This window comes from Berghia stephanieae, chromosome 9 (genome assembly GCF_034508935.2).
Source record: "Berghia stephanieae isolate SIO BIC M18660-M18661 chromosome 9, UCSD_Bste_1.3, whole genome shotgun sequence".
Taxonomy (NCBI): Eukaryota; Metazoa; Mollusca; class Gastropoda; order Nudibranchia; family Aeolidiidae; genus Berghia; species Berghia stephanieae.
The window spans coordinates 31,441,261-31,457,502 of record NC_088368.1 but is presented as its reverse complement, the minus strand read 5'-3'; the positions used below and the strand labels follow the sequence as shown (position 1 = coordinate 31,457,502).

The window sequence follows — 16,242 nt, the reverse complement described above, 5'->3', positions numbered from 1 at the left end:
GCTTACCTCCATCACAGTCCAATCCATCCCAGTTACAGTCAGCTGTGTTGCAATCCTCGTCACATTGGCCGTCTTTGTAGTGCTCCTCACAATACACACCGTACATGGGGTTACACGTGTTGAGTGGCAGACGGCAATCAGAGCCGTCATAGAGACACTTCTTGTTGTTGCACTCTCGGTTACAGTTACCGTCATCAAAAAGCTAAAGAAAAAACAGAAAGCAAAAAAAGGGATGGGAGGGGGTTAATAAGAAAAAGTTGTTTGGACTGATATGGATGTTGGTACAAAAGTTATTCAAAATAGTGTCTTTAATTATTGTCTTGAACAATGCTGGATCAGATTCAAAAGCATTACAATGAAGATCATTTCAGGAATGCATTTTCATGAATGCCAAAGGCTGCAAATCTCTTTCACAGATATAATTTATTATGATCATTATTTCTCACACAATCCTCTTATTTGACTGATTCCTTCAAAGCAAAGGACAAACGTACTAAGATGAACTGGACAATAATAATAATAATAATAATAATAATAATAATAATAATAATAATAATAATAATAATAATACTTTATTGCATCCCAAAAAGGAAATTTTTTGTACAGACGTGTTATAATTTACACATAAGATAAAAATACAATGGAAATAGGATGTATATATATAAAAAAGGAGCAGCTCTATAACCAGAGCTGCGCTTTATAATATGAATAATTTCAACACTGTAAAATAGTTAAAATAGTTAATATCCAGATTAGGAATGATGATACAAATCCATGGATGTGTTATTTATATAAAAACCAAACCAAATTACATGCCTTAAGTAAGGGAGAAAGAGAGATAGAGGCAGAGAGAGAGAGAGAGAGAGAGAGAGAGAGAGAGAGAGAGAGAGAAAGAGAGAGAGAGAGAGAGAGAGAGAGAGAGAGAGAATGAGATAGATGCCTTACCACTCTGCATGGCACCCCGTTGACACTAGATGTACAATTCTCCCATGGAAGAGTTCCATAAGAACATTCTGTGTTGTCGTATTTGCACTCATGCATGTTGCACTCGATCTGTGGATGGCAAATCAAAGACCAAAATGAACAAATGGAATACAATAAAAAAAATAATTAAAAAATGAACAAAAACAAAAAATATCAATGACTTCGGTCAAAAACCTTTCAACTTAAACAAGAAGCATTTAAAAAAAATTTAAGCCAAGATTACTCTTAAGTAGAGAGCCCATTATTATGGTGATGACGGGGAAAATCTGGAAATTGGTCGGTAAAGAGAGAGTTAAGAATTTTTTTTTTTTAAACTAAGAAATTGATATTTTATTTTAAACTAAGAAATTGATGCTTCATTATGAATATATTAATCTTCATCGTTTTTTAAACATTTCATTATGATCAATTTTATCACAACTGCCTGGGATAACGATTGTTACTTTTTATTTCACAAACTAAGCAGATCAGAAAATAACACTACTTACATCACATTTTCCATTGTAGGCCTTCTCTGGACACTTGTTCCTTAGGCAGATCTCAGGGGTCACATCCTCTCTAGGGGTCACCATTTGACCTATGCCACCTGGGAAAGTCTCATCCTTCACCTCACATTGGACGCCATTCCAAGTAGGGGGGCAGCTACACTCGAAGAAACCTGGATGAATGGAGGAGAGACTTTAATCAATCACTGCCTGTACATCATCATTATCAATAACAGCAACATCAACAATAATTTTTTTTTAAAAATCAATCAATCAACACGTGGATTGTCATGACATAAAACTAACCCTTACCACTGATTATTACTTTCGGACCTATTCTAAATAACTAAAGCTGACCTATATTTTCAAAATGAAAATCACAGTTGGAGGGGGAGGGGGGAATAAACAAAAAAAAAAGGAGAGAAAAGGTGGGGAGGGGATGAATAATATGCCATAAAATCAAAACTTTAAATCAACATTGGATAAAGGCCAGATCCATTCTTGGAGACTCACCGATTCTGTCGATACAAAGTCCTCCGTTCCGACACGGGTCGTACTTGCAGTCATCCCAGGCATCGATCTGACAGTTGACGCCTGTGGAGCCGGCCGTGCAGTTGCATGTGTAGCCAGTGGCCGTTTGCAGGCACACGCCTTTGTTGACACAAGGGTTGGGGTCACAATCTGTGATGGGGGACTGGCAGAATTCACCTCCGTATTCCTAGACGGGAATAATACAGTAGAAGAGAGTCAAGAATAATTAATTCAATCTTTAAACATGCATACCAAGATCAACAAGTTAAAAACAATTTAAAGAAATATTGGGTATAGAGAGGTGCTTCATGAAAACAGAGAGTAAAAATATCACGTTGTCAGACAGCCAAACTCAGGATCCAATGGGAGCGATCTATATTATCTTTCCATGTGCTCGAGGTCATGGGCCACATTGCAAAGTGTGCCCAAAGTGACCCACTTAGTGAAAAGTATTCACAGCTTTTGAAATATCTAACATCACGATTGGTCATTTCATTCAGCTTGACACATGAGTATGTTTACAACTTTCATAAACAAAGCAGAGTATTTACATTTGTTAAGAAACATCCAATCGTTGGACAGCAACAAATCATGTGACCGATGACTTGATTGGACGAAAACCTGAATATAGATCGCTCCCATTGATAAAACAATTTTTTTAAATGACTTACACTTGGACAGGTACAGATGGCACCATGTGATGAGTTTCGACACTGTCCTCCATTCTTACAGGGATCCTGACTACAGGATATGCGCTGGTTACATTTACGACCTGGTTGGATGGGGTTGAGAGGCGGGAAAGAAAAAAAGAAAGAATATAGTAATATAACAATAAAATTCAAAACATACAGACAATGAATCAAATTTATATTCAAGGGCGAGTAACAGAACGGTAGGTTTACTATCAGTTATCATATCATATCAGGTATTATATCAACCAGGCTAATCAGTGTGAATTTGTAAAATACTTTTGAACTGACAAGTCATCAAACAATGAATACAATACACATAGCAAGAATAAAGCATCAAACGATATATCCATGAAGATAACTAGTCAGAAAATTATCTTAAATTCTTTTTTTTTAAACCTCTCCATCAATTTAAATTTAAAAACTAAAAAGACAGCAGAGAATTTTAGAATCAAATTTGATTTGTTTGATGTATGGGTGATCTTTGTCCTGGTTAATATTACATAAGGTTATAAAAATATAACTTTTAAAAAAATGCTCACATGAATGAACAATCAAAACAAATGGGAGATAATAGAAATAAACTTAAATAAACACAAGTCCAAGTCCCTCCAAGTCACAACCATAACAACTCAAGACATAGAAATCCTAAAGTTCACTCTCACATCTATGACATGGTGCAATCAGGCACGACACAAAGGCCAACATTCTTTCCAAAAACCACAAGGGACTGGTTTGTCAGCTGAACTACTATATTGGCACGAACAGTAGAACAGTTTAAAACAATACTGAGGACATTCAATAAAACGCAGCGCTTGTCACCAACAGGATGATTTTGGCTCCGAAAGAGAAGATGAAGAGGAACTGTTTCCAACAAAGATCCCTTACTCACCTGTCCATCCCATCTTACAGTCACATCTATATGTGTTATTCAGCTGGACACAATCTTGAGTGCCCTCAGGGTCACAAGGCATGGACAGACACTCGTTCACATCACCTTCACAGCGTTTGCCCACAAATCCTGGAGGACACAAGCACTCATAGCCACCAACCTGGAAAATAAAGAAGAAGCAAAAAGACCAATGGAGTTATTTTAAGAAAAGATTGTTTAAATTTATGGACAGAGAAATTTTAATCTGATAGATTGTCGACACTATTTTGGACGCTATTTCTACTTTATTTTTGGTTTTGAATTATTTTTCATTAATTAACATAGAATAACTGATGAAAACAAAATCCAGATTTACCAACCAACATCTATCTTGAAACTTCATTTAAAAAAAAATTTTCTTCATATTTTGACTAAGAATAAAGCATTTTTTAAAATATATCATCTTCAAACAAAAATTCAAAATTCCTATTTTCATTTCAAGTTGAACGATGCATTTTGCTAATTGACCAAAAAAATGTTATGATTTAAGAAATAAATCATGTCTAATGTTAAAATCTGTCGAAATTTCAACAGATGAATATTGAAGTCTTTTTTCACTCATGTTCGCATATATATTTATATATATATATATCTCCGGCTTACCCGATCCACACAGGAGCCTCCATTGTGGCAGGCAGACAGAAAACAGTCATTATGGTTGGTCTCACATAGGAACCCGACGGTGCCAGGAGGACAGGAGCAATGGAAATCGTTGACCATGTCATGACACGTGCCTCCATTCTGACAGGGCTGGGTGGCACAGTCGTCAACGTTTAACTCACAGTTCTGGCCCTGAAAAAAAATAAAAACAATTCAAGAATTCACTGATTAGCTCATTGCTAGATATTAATTTAATGGTGCTTGTGACGCTTTTTAGGTCATACAAACAATGACAACTACTACACCACTAGCCAGACATTGTATGCATGTCTCTTACATAAATAAATATCTTTTCACTTGCCATAGATTGTATTTATGTCTCTTATACAACTTCATCTCTTTAGATTCTTTTATCAAAAGTGTAAAAGTGTAACTTTAATATGTTTAAGTTTAAGCAGTGATAAAACAGAACATTTCTTTAATTTTTTAAATCACCATTTTCACAGTGTTAATAATATACTCCAATGGGAATTGGTATGTCACAGGTCTAATAACAGATTAAAAATCCAATAAGAATAAGGAAAAATTAACACAATGGTTTGCATTAAATAGACAAAACAAGACGCGTCCAGCCTTCTTGACAGTCGAACAAGAACTGACAGTCACGACGTGATTCTTCATTTGTAACCCAATTCGGAATTGGGGTATGAGGTAGAGTAGTGGTTTAACCTTATGATAACGATAAAATAAAACTCAATATTCAAGAACTCCTTACCTGGAAGCCCCTGACACACTGACAGGCATATTTCCCAATCAGGTCGTGGCAAGTCGCACCATTCTGGCATGGTGCTGTTTCACACTCGTTTATCTCCGACTCGCAGTATGAACCAGTGTAGCCTCGGATACAAGTACACACGTGTGTGTTGCCCTCGTCACGACACGTTCCCCCATTCTTACACGGGTTTGCTCCTGATATACCTGGAGAAGAAATCAAAAGAAATGAATATGGTGGTCAAGAAAATTGAAAGAAGAGATTTAAGATAAAATTTCTTAACTTTATTCTCTATTTGTTATCTTCATTAAAAAGAAACAAAACAAAAATAAAACCAAAAAAAAAAGAAAAAAAAGAAAAAAAAAAGAAAATTTTATATTAATTAATAAATCACACCCCTCTGCCCTACATCATTAATCATTTGATGAAGATGCTAAAGTATTCCATGAACGAATATAGAATATCCACCAAACAAACGTCTGATGTCAAGAGGAATCACCCATGTTGTCAGAGTGAGCAAATAATCTGGCCCAAGGAAAAAAAACAAACTAAAGTGCCTGAAGCAAGGCTCAAACCCAGGACCTTACAGGTCACAGTGAAATGATGCTTAACAACTTGTCAAACCACGACTCTGTATTTCATGTCAACATTTTTATTATTGTTTGATTTTTCTTAGGCTGAAAAAAAAAAGGATTTGGATCCTGAAACATTCCTTGATAAATATTTTGTTTTGATTTTTAAATTTTTTTAAAAGCTGTTGTATCATTTTGGATGAATAATCTGTACGGCACAAACCTTTGAGTCTGGCAGCCGTGGAGCAAGAGACAGAGTTGATATCACACTTCGTGCCAGTCCATCCAGGGAGACAAGAGCAGTTGTATGTGTTTGCAATCTGGTAACATGTGCCAGCGTTATGACAAGGGTTCTGACTACACCAGTCTTTTAGATGCTGGATTTTTGGAAATAGGGGGTTGGGAAAAAGAAAAAAAAAAAGATAGTTAAATCGTCATATACTATATCATACAAAAAGACTTTCAAATAAAAATGTACAATTTATTCTTCTTTTGTCCCTTGTTTTGTTTTGTTTTTGTGTTTTGTGAGTATTAAACTTAGTGGCCTAAATTTATTCCCCCTCAAATACTTTTTATGAAGCAAGCTTAAGTCTAAAATTGGTTAAGCTTTAAGTACCTCTGGATGAGAAAAAAAGCCAGTCATATTGTGTATAAAATATTCCAGTGAAGGTGGGGGGGGGGGGGGGGGGGGATTTTATATTGAACTGAAGTTTTAAAAACAAGATATACAAAACACCAGACATTTTTCTGCTCATTGTAGTAAGGAGACAGCTTACCTCACACTTGGATCCCCGGAACCCGTAAGGACAGTGACATTGGTAGCTGGTGCCTTGGTTAAAGCAGGTGGCGCCGTTGTAGCAAGGGTTGGAGTCGCACGGGTTGACGTGGAGCTCACAGTTAGCTCCCTTGTATCCAGGCATACACTTGCAGGTGTAGCCATTGGTCTGGTCAATGCAGGTACCACCGTGTAGACAGGAGCTGCCAACATAGAAAATTGATGGAATTTAAAACATTTTTTTAAGTAAAAAAAAACAATTAGTCCATCAGCAGACATGCAAAATTGAAAACATCAAATTTAGTAATTTTTATGTCAATTTTTTGTAATTTGACAAGGAAATTCGTAATTTCTGAAATTGTGTATGAACAACCACAATATTACTATTATTATTATTATTATTATTATTATCATTATTATTATTATCATTATTATTATTATATTATTATTATTATCATTATTATAGTATTAAATTATATATATTATTTTTATGTATATATATAGTATTAGTAGTAGTCGTATAAGTAGTAGTAGTAGTAGTAGTAGTAGTAGTAGTAGTAGTAGTAGTTTTTTTATTATTATTATTATATATATTATTATTATTATTATTTATTATTATTATTATTATTATTATTATTATTATTATTATTATATATAAATATTACTAAGAATTAAAAATTCGTAATTTTCCATAAAATTTCATATTTGGCCATGAAATTTGTCTAAAATTCGTAAGATTTGGCAGGTATGTCAGAGCCATAAGGACCAGAGTTTATCATGCTTTCTGTAATGTGAAACGGGCAATGAAGGAAAATGGATAAATAATTTTATGTTAGGTGGTATTTTATGTCATTTAAAAATTAAATGTAGAAAAGTTTTGAGTAAGTATATGATTTAATAAATCATTTTTTTTACCTTGGTGTACAATCCTCGTCATTGACCTGACAATGTTTCCCACTAAATCCAGCCCGACATGTACAAGTATAGGAGTTGACGTAGTCGGTGCACTCTCCGCCATTGATGCACGGATTCGACGCACATTCGTCTATGTCGTTCTGGCAGTGATGGCCTCCGAAACCCGTGACACACATACACCGATAGTCGTTGACTTTGTCCAAACAAGTACCTCCATTCACACAGGGGTCTAAAGAGGGGTAGAAAATTCATTTCAGGATAGGAATATTCAAAGAGTTGTCCATATCTAAACTATTACTCATTCATGATTTTTTAAAAATCATTTAAGTTTGAAAACTAGTTACTTTCTATTGTTCAACGACAAAAAGTAGTTATGAATGTTTTTGCCAAAGGAAATAAAAATGAGAAATCAGTCCCATAAAAAAAATCTAAGCATTTAAGTTCTGCTTAACCCTCAACAACAGGATTTAAATTGACAGTAAATTAACATGAGATATCTTCACAAATTCAATGAAGACAGCAGTAACAATAAGACATCGACGTAAGTTGGACTTCAATGAAGTCAAATCATTGTTACTGCTCTCTAGGTGAAAATGGTAAGATATTGTGTCATCTTAAACTGTTTCCACTTTTTTTTTGTGTGGTCCACACATCGACCTCCGTGCTAAGATATCGTGTCATCTTAAACTGTTTACACTTTTTAAGTTAATAATCTTTTAACATATTTGATTTCCACCCACTGTTGGCTTAATTCCAACTGTGTCTGGAAAGCACTATATAATTTATTGTGTAATTTGTTATCCTATCGGTCATTGAGGAGAAAATGGCATTTATTCAGCTTGTGTTATAGACACGAACAATCCACGGAAACTCACTGGGATCACAATCGTCGTGGTCAATCTCACACTGACGTCCCTCATATCCCCGAACACACTGACACATGTATGACCCCTTGGTGTTGATGCACGTCCCTCCGTTACGACATGGATTGCGTTGATCACACTCGTTGACGTCAAGCTCACAATGGCTTCCTGTTTTTCATCAAAAAAAATAATAAAAACAATCACTTTTGGTGATATGGATTTTTTAAAATATATTTTTCTTTGCATTCACCACTAGGGTGAATGATTTTATATTAACTCACTGAATCCTAGAGATTTTTGCTACTTTTCAAAATTACAAAAAAATGTATTAAATGTTAGCATGTACATAGATAGTTTTATTCAACTATCATTATCATGCAAAAACTAAAAACATTAGCTTTGATACTACGCCTATAAGTGATCTAAGAAAAGTGTAATAAATAGGCATGGGGTAAAGGTAACCTGAATAAACAACGGATATAGTCGGTGTTTGGATTGAGTGAGTTAAATCTCACTTACTGCTACTTTATTTCAATTTATAAAACAATTCAAAAGTCAACTGATAAATTCAATTTTGCTTGCACAAAAAAAGTTCAGCATTTATATAGAGTAACATCCCCTAAACATGCTCAAAGCGCTTACTTAAATCAATGGAATGAGCTCATAATCAGATGGTATGGAGGAAAATCATAGATATATAGTCAATAAGAAAGAGAGAGAGAAAGAGAGAGAGGGAGAGAGAAGGAGAAAGAGAGAGAGAAAGAGAGAGAGGGAGAGAGAAGGAGAAAGAGAGAGAGAGAGAAAGAGGGGAGGGGAAAAGAAGAAGGATGAGGATGAGAAGGATAAGGAAGAAGAAGAAAGAAAATGGATGACATTCTCATGAAAGAGATACTAAAGCCGTACCCATGTATCCGTTGGGACAGCTACACTTGTACGGGTGCTGGTAACTGTTTTGTGCGACACACTGTGCCTGATTCTGGCACGGATTGGGGCTACAAGGATCCATCTTAAAGTCGCAGTTCTTGCCGGTGTAGGGGGCTTGGCAGTGGCACTGGTAGTCATTGACCAACACGATGCAGTTCCCGTGGACACAGGGGTTGTTGGCACACTCGTTGATGACTTCTTCACAGTTGGTACCTGGATAGAGAGAGGTCAGGGAGGTGAGGGAAGGGGTTTGAATGGAAAGCTGGTTTTCAAGACGACGGCAATGATAAGGGTGATATCACGCAGGGGACGACAATCAACAATGCCTATGATAATAATGATAATGGGGATGATGATGATGATAATGAAAATATGTAAGTGACAATGATAATGATGATGATGATGACGATAATGAAAATGAATATATGTAAAGTGACAATGATTATAATGATGATGACGATAATGAAAATGAAAATATGTAAAGTGACAATAATAACAATGGTGATGATGATGACGATAATGAAAGAAGATATGTAAAGTGACAATGATAATAATGATGATGATGATGACCACTTACCAGTATAGCCTGGCTGACAGTGACATGTGTATCGGTTCAGGTGGTCCACACATCGACCTCCATGCTGGCAGGGGTTAGACAGACATTCATTGATCTGACTCTCGCATCGAGTACCCGTGTAACCTCTAGGGCAACGGCACTGGAACCTGATTGGTGGTTAAAACAAAAAGGGAGGAACAGGGGGGGAAGGGTGAGGATAATATGATAACAATTGTGGAAAAATTCAAAACAGTAAAAAAAAAAAAAGTAGCAATAACAAGTAATGCACGAAATTGAATAAAACAGCTTTGAAAAAGAACAAAATAGCGACTGGAACCTGACTGGTGGTTAAAACAAAAAGGGAGGAACAGGGGGAGGGGGAGGGGGAGGATAATATGATAAGAATTGTGGAAAAAAAAAGTAGCAGTAACAAGTAATGCACGAAATTGAATAAAACAGCTTTGAAAAAGAACAAAATTGCGAACACGGAATGTTTCAGGCTCAAAACCCTTCTTCAGCTAATAACAAAGACAGCAAAAATCGTTAATACATCCCTTTAAATTCAAGACAGATGGCAGAAAAGTATTTGTCTTGATTGATATTGCTTGCTTGTTTGACTTTTTAGTGATTACATGGCTTACAAAAAAGGATTTACGCTCATATCATCATTGAGGAACAATCAAAGTGCCAAAATTCTGATTCTAATTTGTTTTTTATCATCGTCGTCTAAAGCCTTTACAGTATTGTGCTCCCTATGTACTTACATTTTAAAAAATGGGATACAAAATGTTCTTTTCAAAATGAACTTGCATGACAATTGATAAAGAAGGAATCATAATGGATGAAAAATAATAAAACATCAAAAACAGTCTACACGTAATAGAAATAAATAAAAAATAGTTAAGAATGACAAAACAAGAGCGAAATGATGACGACAATGATAATGATAATGATGATGACGGTGGTGACGATGATGATGATAATGACGACGACGACGATGGTGATGATTATAATAACAACAATAACAACAACACTAAAAAGAATGAAAAAAAAAAAAAGAAGAACCAAAAAAGCAACATGAACCAACTGAAGAAAATCCCAGAGAAGTACTGATACAACATTGACCACAAACCTGTCATCAGTCCTTAGGCAGAAAGCAGAGAAGTGGGAAAAAAAAGGAGAATTAACATTAAAAAGACTCTACATTTATTTTATTTTTTTTTTAATTGCCTAACTTTTTTCTAATCAAAGGTTTAAAAAGATAAATCTAAAAAGAAAGTGAACATTCAGTTGAAATGAGTAATATTCTAGATAAGACCCCTGTTTGTCCTTTACTGAGTACACTTAAATACTCATTTCCATCGGATGAAAAGTCAGCACATTCTGTGATACAATTTAAAAAAAAAAAACAAACAAACAAAACCATTTACAATGGCTACAATCGGATAATATCAATCCAAAAATATTTGTGTGGCATGATGGTCTTGAATCTAGCAAAGCAATGCTCTCATTTATCCTTTTCCTTTTTTTTTTTTTCTGCTGCAAGCAAACAACTGATGCTATGCATTTAGTTTAAAAACTCATAACATCCACCAGCTGGATATAATGTAACAAACAACACACAAAACAATGTGTAACCTAAAACGTTTGTAGTCTGATTCATACAATTTAGTGTGAGAACTACTCGTAAACATGATGTCAATTTCATTCCTTCTATAGATAGTTCGAAGTTGACGTCACTCTCATCTTTGTTATTGTTTTTTGCCATCCACGTTTATGAGTAATTCTCACTAAACTGTATTAACCAGACTATAAAAAAGTTCATGGTTACACAGAGTTTGTGTGTTCATCCGTTATACTTCCGGATAGCAATGTTGTGAACTTTTTAGCCAAGCACATACTAGAGACTTTCAGCAGATCATTTTGGACTTAGTATTAGACTTAAGACCTATCTATCACTTTTGCACTCGTCACTAAGGAATTCCCTTTCTATTATAAGCGATCATGTGATAGATAGGTCTTAAGTCTAATACTAAGTCCTAAACTATGATCTGCTGAAACACTCTACTATCTATAATGTAACAGCACACAAAACTATGTGTAACCTAAAATGCTTGTAGTCTGATTCATACAATTTAGTGAGAACTACTCGTAAACACATGGCTGAGTGACGTCAATTTCATTCCTTCTACAGGACAACTTACTTATTGACTCCGTCCACGCATGTCCCTCCGTGTTGACAGGGATTTGACTGGCACTCGTTACGGGGAGAGTTACACAGCGTATCCTCATAACCTGCTGGACAGTCGCAGCGGAATCCGTTCTCCAGATCGGTGCATTTGCCCTGGTTCTGGCATGGGTTGGGATTACATTCATCTATGTCAAACTCGCAGTGTTGTCCTGATAAGAGTGAAGGGAGGGGGGGGGGGGACATGGGAGTTATAGTAAGATATTGGAATAATTCATATATGTATAGTGTATCTCAGTCTCTTCTTCTTGTTCTTCTTCTTGTTCTTCTTCTTCTTCCTTTTAAGTCTGTAACTTCAAATTTTGAAGATTCTACAGACCACAGTATTTTTTAACTTTAATTGGAGATGTGAGACTATTCCATTGTCGTAATGTCAATGGTATGAACGAGTACAAGTGGGCATCCATCCACTCTTGAGTGGGGAACCATAAACTTGGATGACTTCCTCTTATTTGGTTCAATATCACCGACGGGTAAATAAGTTAACTTGATCGATTAGGCCTCTGCAAAATATTGTAGGATAATATATTGTAGAGAGAGAGAGAGAGAGAGAGAGAGAGAGAGAGAGAGGGAGAGAGAGAGAGAGAGAGAGAGGGAGAGAGAGAGAGGGGGAGAGAGAGAGAGAGAGAGAGAGAGAGAGAGAGAGAGAGAGAGAGAGAGAGAGAGAGAGAGAGAGAAAATAAGTAGGAGTAAAATATCTGTTCAATGTTACAGTTATCGTTTAATGTTATAACAAGTGTAACTAAATGACAAATTGCCAAATTTATGGACAATAAAGATCTATTATTATATTATTATATATTATTATTATTATTATTATTATTATTATTATTATTATTATTATTATTATTATTATTATTACTATTATTATTATTATTATTATTATTATTATTATTATTATATTATTAATTATTATTATTTTAATTATTATAATTATAAAACACAACAGTAATTATTATTTGCTACTCCTAACATTCAGGACAATTTTATTCCAATCAGAATCCCCATTGAATGGTCAAAGGAATGATAAAAATAAAATCTGATGCTGATGGTTGAATGTAAGGATTGAAATTGGTCAATTTTGTGTGTCAGTCAGATACTCTACGACTGACTGACTTGCAAGGGCCTTATTGACAACATTAAAGATCCAGAAGAAAAAAAAAAGAAGTATTATTGGCTCTAAATCACGAATGTCTTGTCACTAATCCTCCAACCCTTACCAGAGAATCCAGGTTTACATTTGCAGGTGTATGTGTTGATTCCGTCAATACAGGTGGCGCCATTCCGACACGGATTGGACAAGCACTCATCATAGTTCTTCTCACAACGACGACCTGGGAAACAATGAATGATATAAAGGGTGAGAATTAGGCGTTTTGTGATTTCATTTGCGTTCAGTTGGAAAAAAATCACCTTTGAACCTGACAGTAATATCTCATGTCCAACATTAATGGATATCTTGCAAATTGTTAAATGTCCATTCAGTTGAACCTCAATGAGTTAATATACACAATAACCCAAATTGTAAAGATCTCATTGTTATCGCGGAAAAATTCTCAAACTGACGTAACATTAATTGTCCATTATATCGACATAAATCATGCCCATAATAACTCTGATAAGCATGACAGATGAAAATCCTTAAACATAAAATTCCAAATAAATAGGACTAGTAGTAAAAACAAACAGAAAATTTTAATTTAAACCTGCCATTAAAAAAATCCCCTGTCTTGACACTAGTCAATCAAAATAGACAATAGATCTTACAATGTGAAAACCCTTAATCTCAATCAAAACCAAAATGATTCCCATTCACACACAAAAATAAAAAAAAAAAAAACCCACCAAAAAACAAAATCAAAACCAAATAATAAAAAAAAACCCCCAAAAAACAAACACTCTATGGACCTTTCAAATGGTTAACCATAAATGAATATGTAATGCAGCCTTGACAATGATTAAATCCATGCATATCTCAACACCAAACGTACCTGATGTTCCATAGGGACATTTGCATTCAAAGTTGTTTAATAAATCTCGACACTGTCCCCCGTACATGCATGGGTTGGGGTTACACTCGTTAGTTGGGGTGTCGCAATGGGAGCCTGTGAAGCCCTCTTTACAGTGACACTTGTAGGAGTCGAGCTCGTCAAGACAGGTACCATTATGACAGTTGACCCCTTCACAGTCATTCTTGTTGACCTCACAGTTGATGCCACTGTAACCTGTGGGTGGTAGTGGAGGGAGGGGGGTGATTAATGGATTGATTCAAGTATATGTATCATAAGAGATAACCTCTCTAACATTGGTATCATCGTCCTCATTATCAACACCAATGTTGTAATTGTTGACATCGCCGTGCATAGTCATTGCCTTCATCATCATCATCATCATCATCATCATCATCATCATCATCATCATCATCATCATCATCAACAACAAAAACAACATTGTTGTAGTTGTATTATCATCATTATCATCAGTCACCATCATCATCAATAATATTGTTTTATCTAGATAGTTGTGTCACCCTTATCATTATCATCCATCACCATCATCATTATCATCAGTCCCCATCATCATTGCCACTACAAACACCACCATGACTACCACAAACACCTCCGCCAGATGCATTTTCAGCAACATCAATATCCTACCTCTCAAGCAGTCACATTTGTAGCTGTTGATGTTGTCAACACAAATGCCGCCATTTTGGCAGGGGGCGGAGTCACACTCATCCTCGTCAATCTCACATTGCTTACCCGTGAAACCTAGAACCAGGGTTATCAAATCAGGAAAGATAAATGAAAAGTGAATGACTTCTGTAAACAAGAAAAAATATCAGTTATTTCCCTTATACTCATTCTCTACTTTATTGTGTGAGAGTCTCACTGATTCTGTCTCTTGGTCATCTCAAACACAAGGCGGAACACCATGACAACTTATTTCTAAACAATTTTTATTAAGGCTTTATTATTTCCATATTTTTTTTAAATCACACAACTCACAAAAACAATAAGCCATATAGCTGTGTGAGATACCAGTCTCAAGTGGTGAATTTCTGTAATAATTATTTGGTCACTTATCAAGAGAATGGGTTGGTAACAAATGCATTCATTCAATACACGTGACATTTTGACTTTCCCCTGAACAAAAAAAAAGCCGAGTCAGTCAGCTAGGATTACTTCGAAGCAGGTTAGTGTCATGAGTGATAAATAAAATAAGACCAGGAAGGTAAAACTCCCCGATGGCTGATATAGATACCTTGAATTAAACTTTGCATTTAATCACACTCATAGAAAGAATTGATCATGAAAAGGATTTTGACAATTAAACTTTTGTTACGAGAATACTTTTACAGCTAAGAATTTGGGGAAATCATATTGCCAAGAAAATTTTTGTTTGTTTGTTTGTTTGTTGCTTTAGGTCTCTTCCAACACAATTGAGGTTATATGAGAGACCGCTGAAACAAAAAAAACAAGCAATCTAACAAAAATAGTACAAATGTAAATCAAAATCATAACCTAAAGATATCATAAGCTAAATTATAAATAACCAAGAACAAACAGACAGAAGATTTACAGAAAAAAGAATATCCCCTGTCAAAAATGCAATCACAAACCAAAGAAGCAGGATAGGCTAGTAAAGAGAAGAAACGACATCACTATCGGATCGTACACCCATGCGAACATCATAGGTATATGATTCAAGGGTGATGCTCCCATCCAACCACCCGCTTGCCAAGAAAAATACTGAGTAATAAATATCAATACTGACCAGCAGGGCAGGTGCAAGAGTACTGAGAAATGAGGTCACGGCAAACCCCTCTGTTCTTACAGGGGTTGCCCGCAGGGGTGTTGCATTCGTCCACATCTATTTCACAGTTGACGCCCGAGTAGCCTGGAAAAAAAGTAGAAGTAGTGAGATATAGGGAATGGTCTGGCAATTTTATTTGTCATTGAATGGATGGATTGCATTGAACGAACAAGAAGTGGGAGAAGGAATAATAATATATGAATGAATTAATTAACAAATGTATCAAATAAGAGAGAAACCAATCAATCCATCAATCAAATAAACAATTGTAAAAACAAAAAAAAAATGGATTATTCAATGAATCAATCAACCAACCAATGTAACCCATAGATCAAAAAGATAAAACCTAAATTTTTTACAAATTGCGAGAGTTTGACTGAAGTGCCTCCCCCCCCCCCCCCCCCCCCCTCTCTCTCTCTCTCTCTCCTCTCCCCGCCAAAAAGAATTCTTATAAGGCAAACAAGCATTATCCTTACATGTCCACCAATAGAAGCAAAGAAATCCAACAATCAATGTTCCAGTGGTTACGTCACGATTCCAAAACACCACCATAATCATTTATTTACCAGATCTATACTATA

At 35.5% G+C, this 16,242-nt stretch overlaps 1 protein-coding gene across 1 annotated transcript in view; it reads right to left on the bottom strand.

Annotated features, from left to right (window-relative positions):
- Positions 1-16,242, bottom strand: part of LOC144980047 (uncharacterized) — a gene marked incomplete in the record, with an annotated part of 149,905 nt that overhangs the window by 10,884 nt on the left and 122,779 nt on the right. Inside the window, 19 exon segments of the mRNA XM_078927522.1 lie at positions 7-202; positions 946-1,053; positions 1,473-1,642; positions 1,983-2,187; positions 2,672-2,772; positions 3,582-3,741; positions 4,224-4,412; positions 4,996-5,198; positions 5,788-5,941; positions 6,341-6,542; positions 7,255-7,483; positions 8,130-8,285; positions 9,021-9,254; positions 9,619-9,764; positions 11,802-11,997; positions 13,066-13,179; positions 13,837-14,070; positions 14,503-14,616; positions 15,623-15,745. Of these exon segments, the coding sequence (XP_078783648.1) occupies positions 7-202; positions 946-1,053; positions 1,473-1,642; positions 1,983-2,187; positions 2,672-2,772; positions 3,582-3,741; positions 4,224-4,412; positions 4,996-5,198; positions 5,788-5,941; positions 6,341-6,542; positions 7,255-7,483; positions 8,130-8,285; positions 9,021-9,254; positions 9,619-9,764; positions 11,802-11,997; positions 13,066-13,179; positions 13,837-14,070; positions 14,503-14,616; positions 15,623-15,745 (3,234 nt within the window).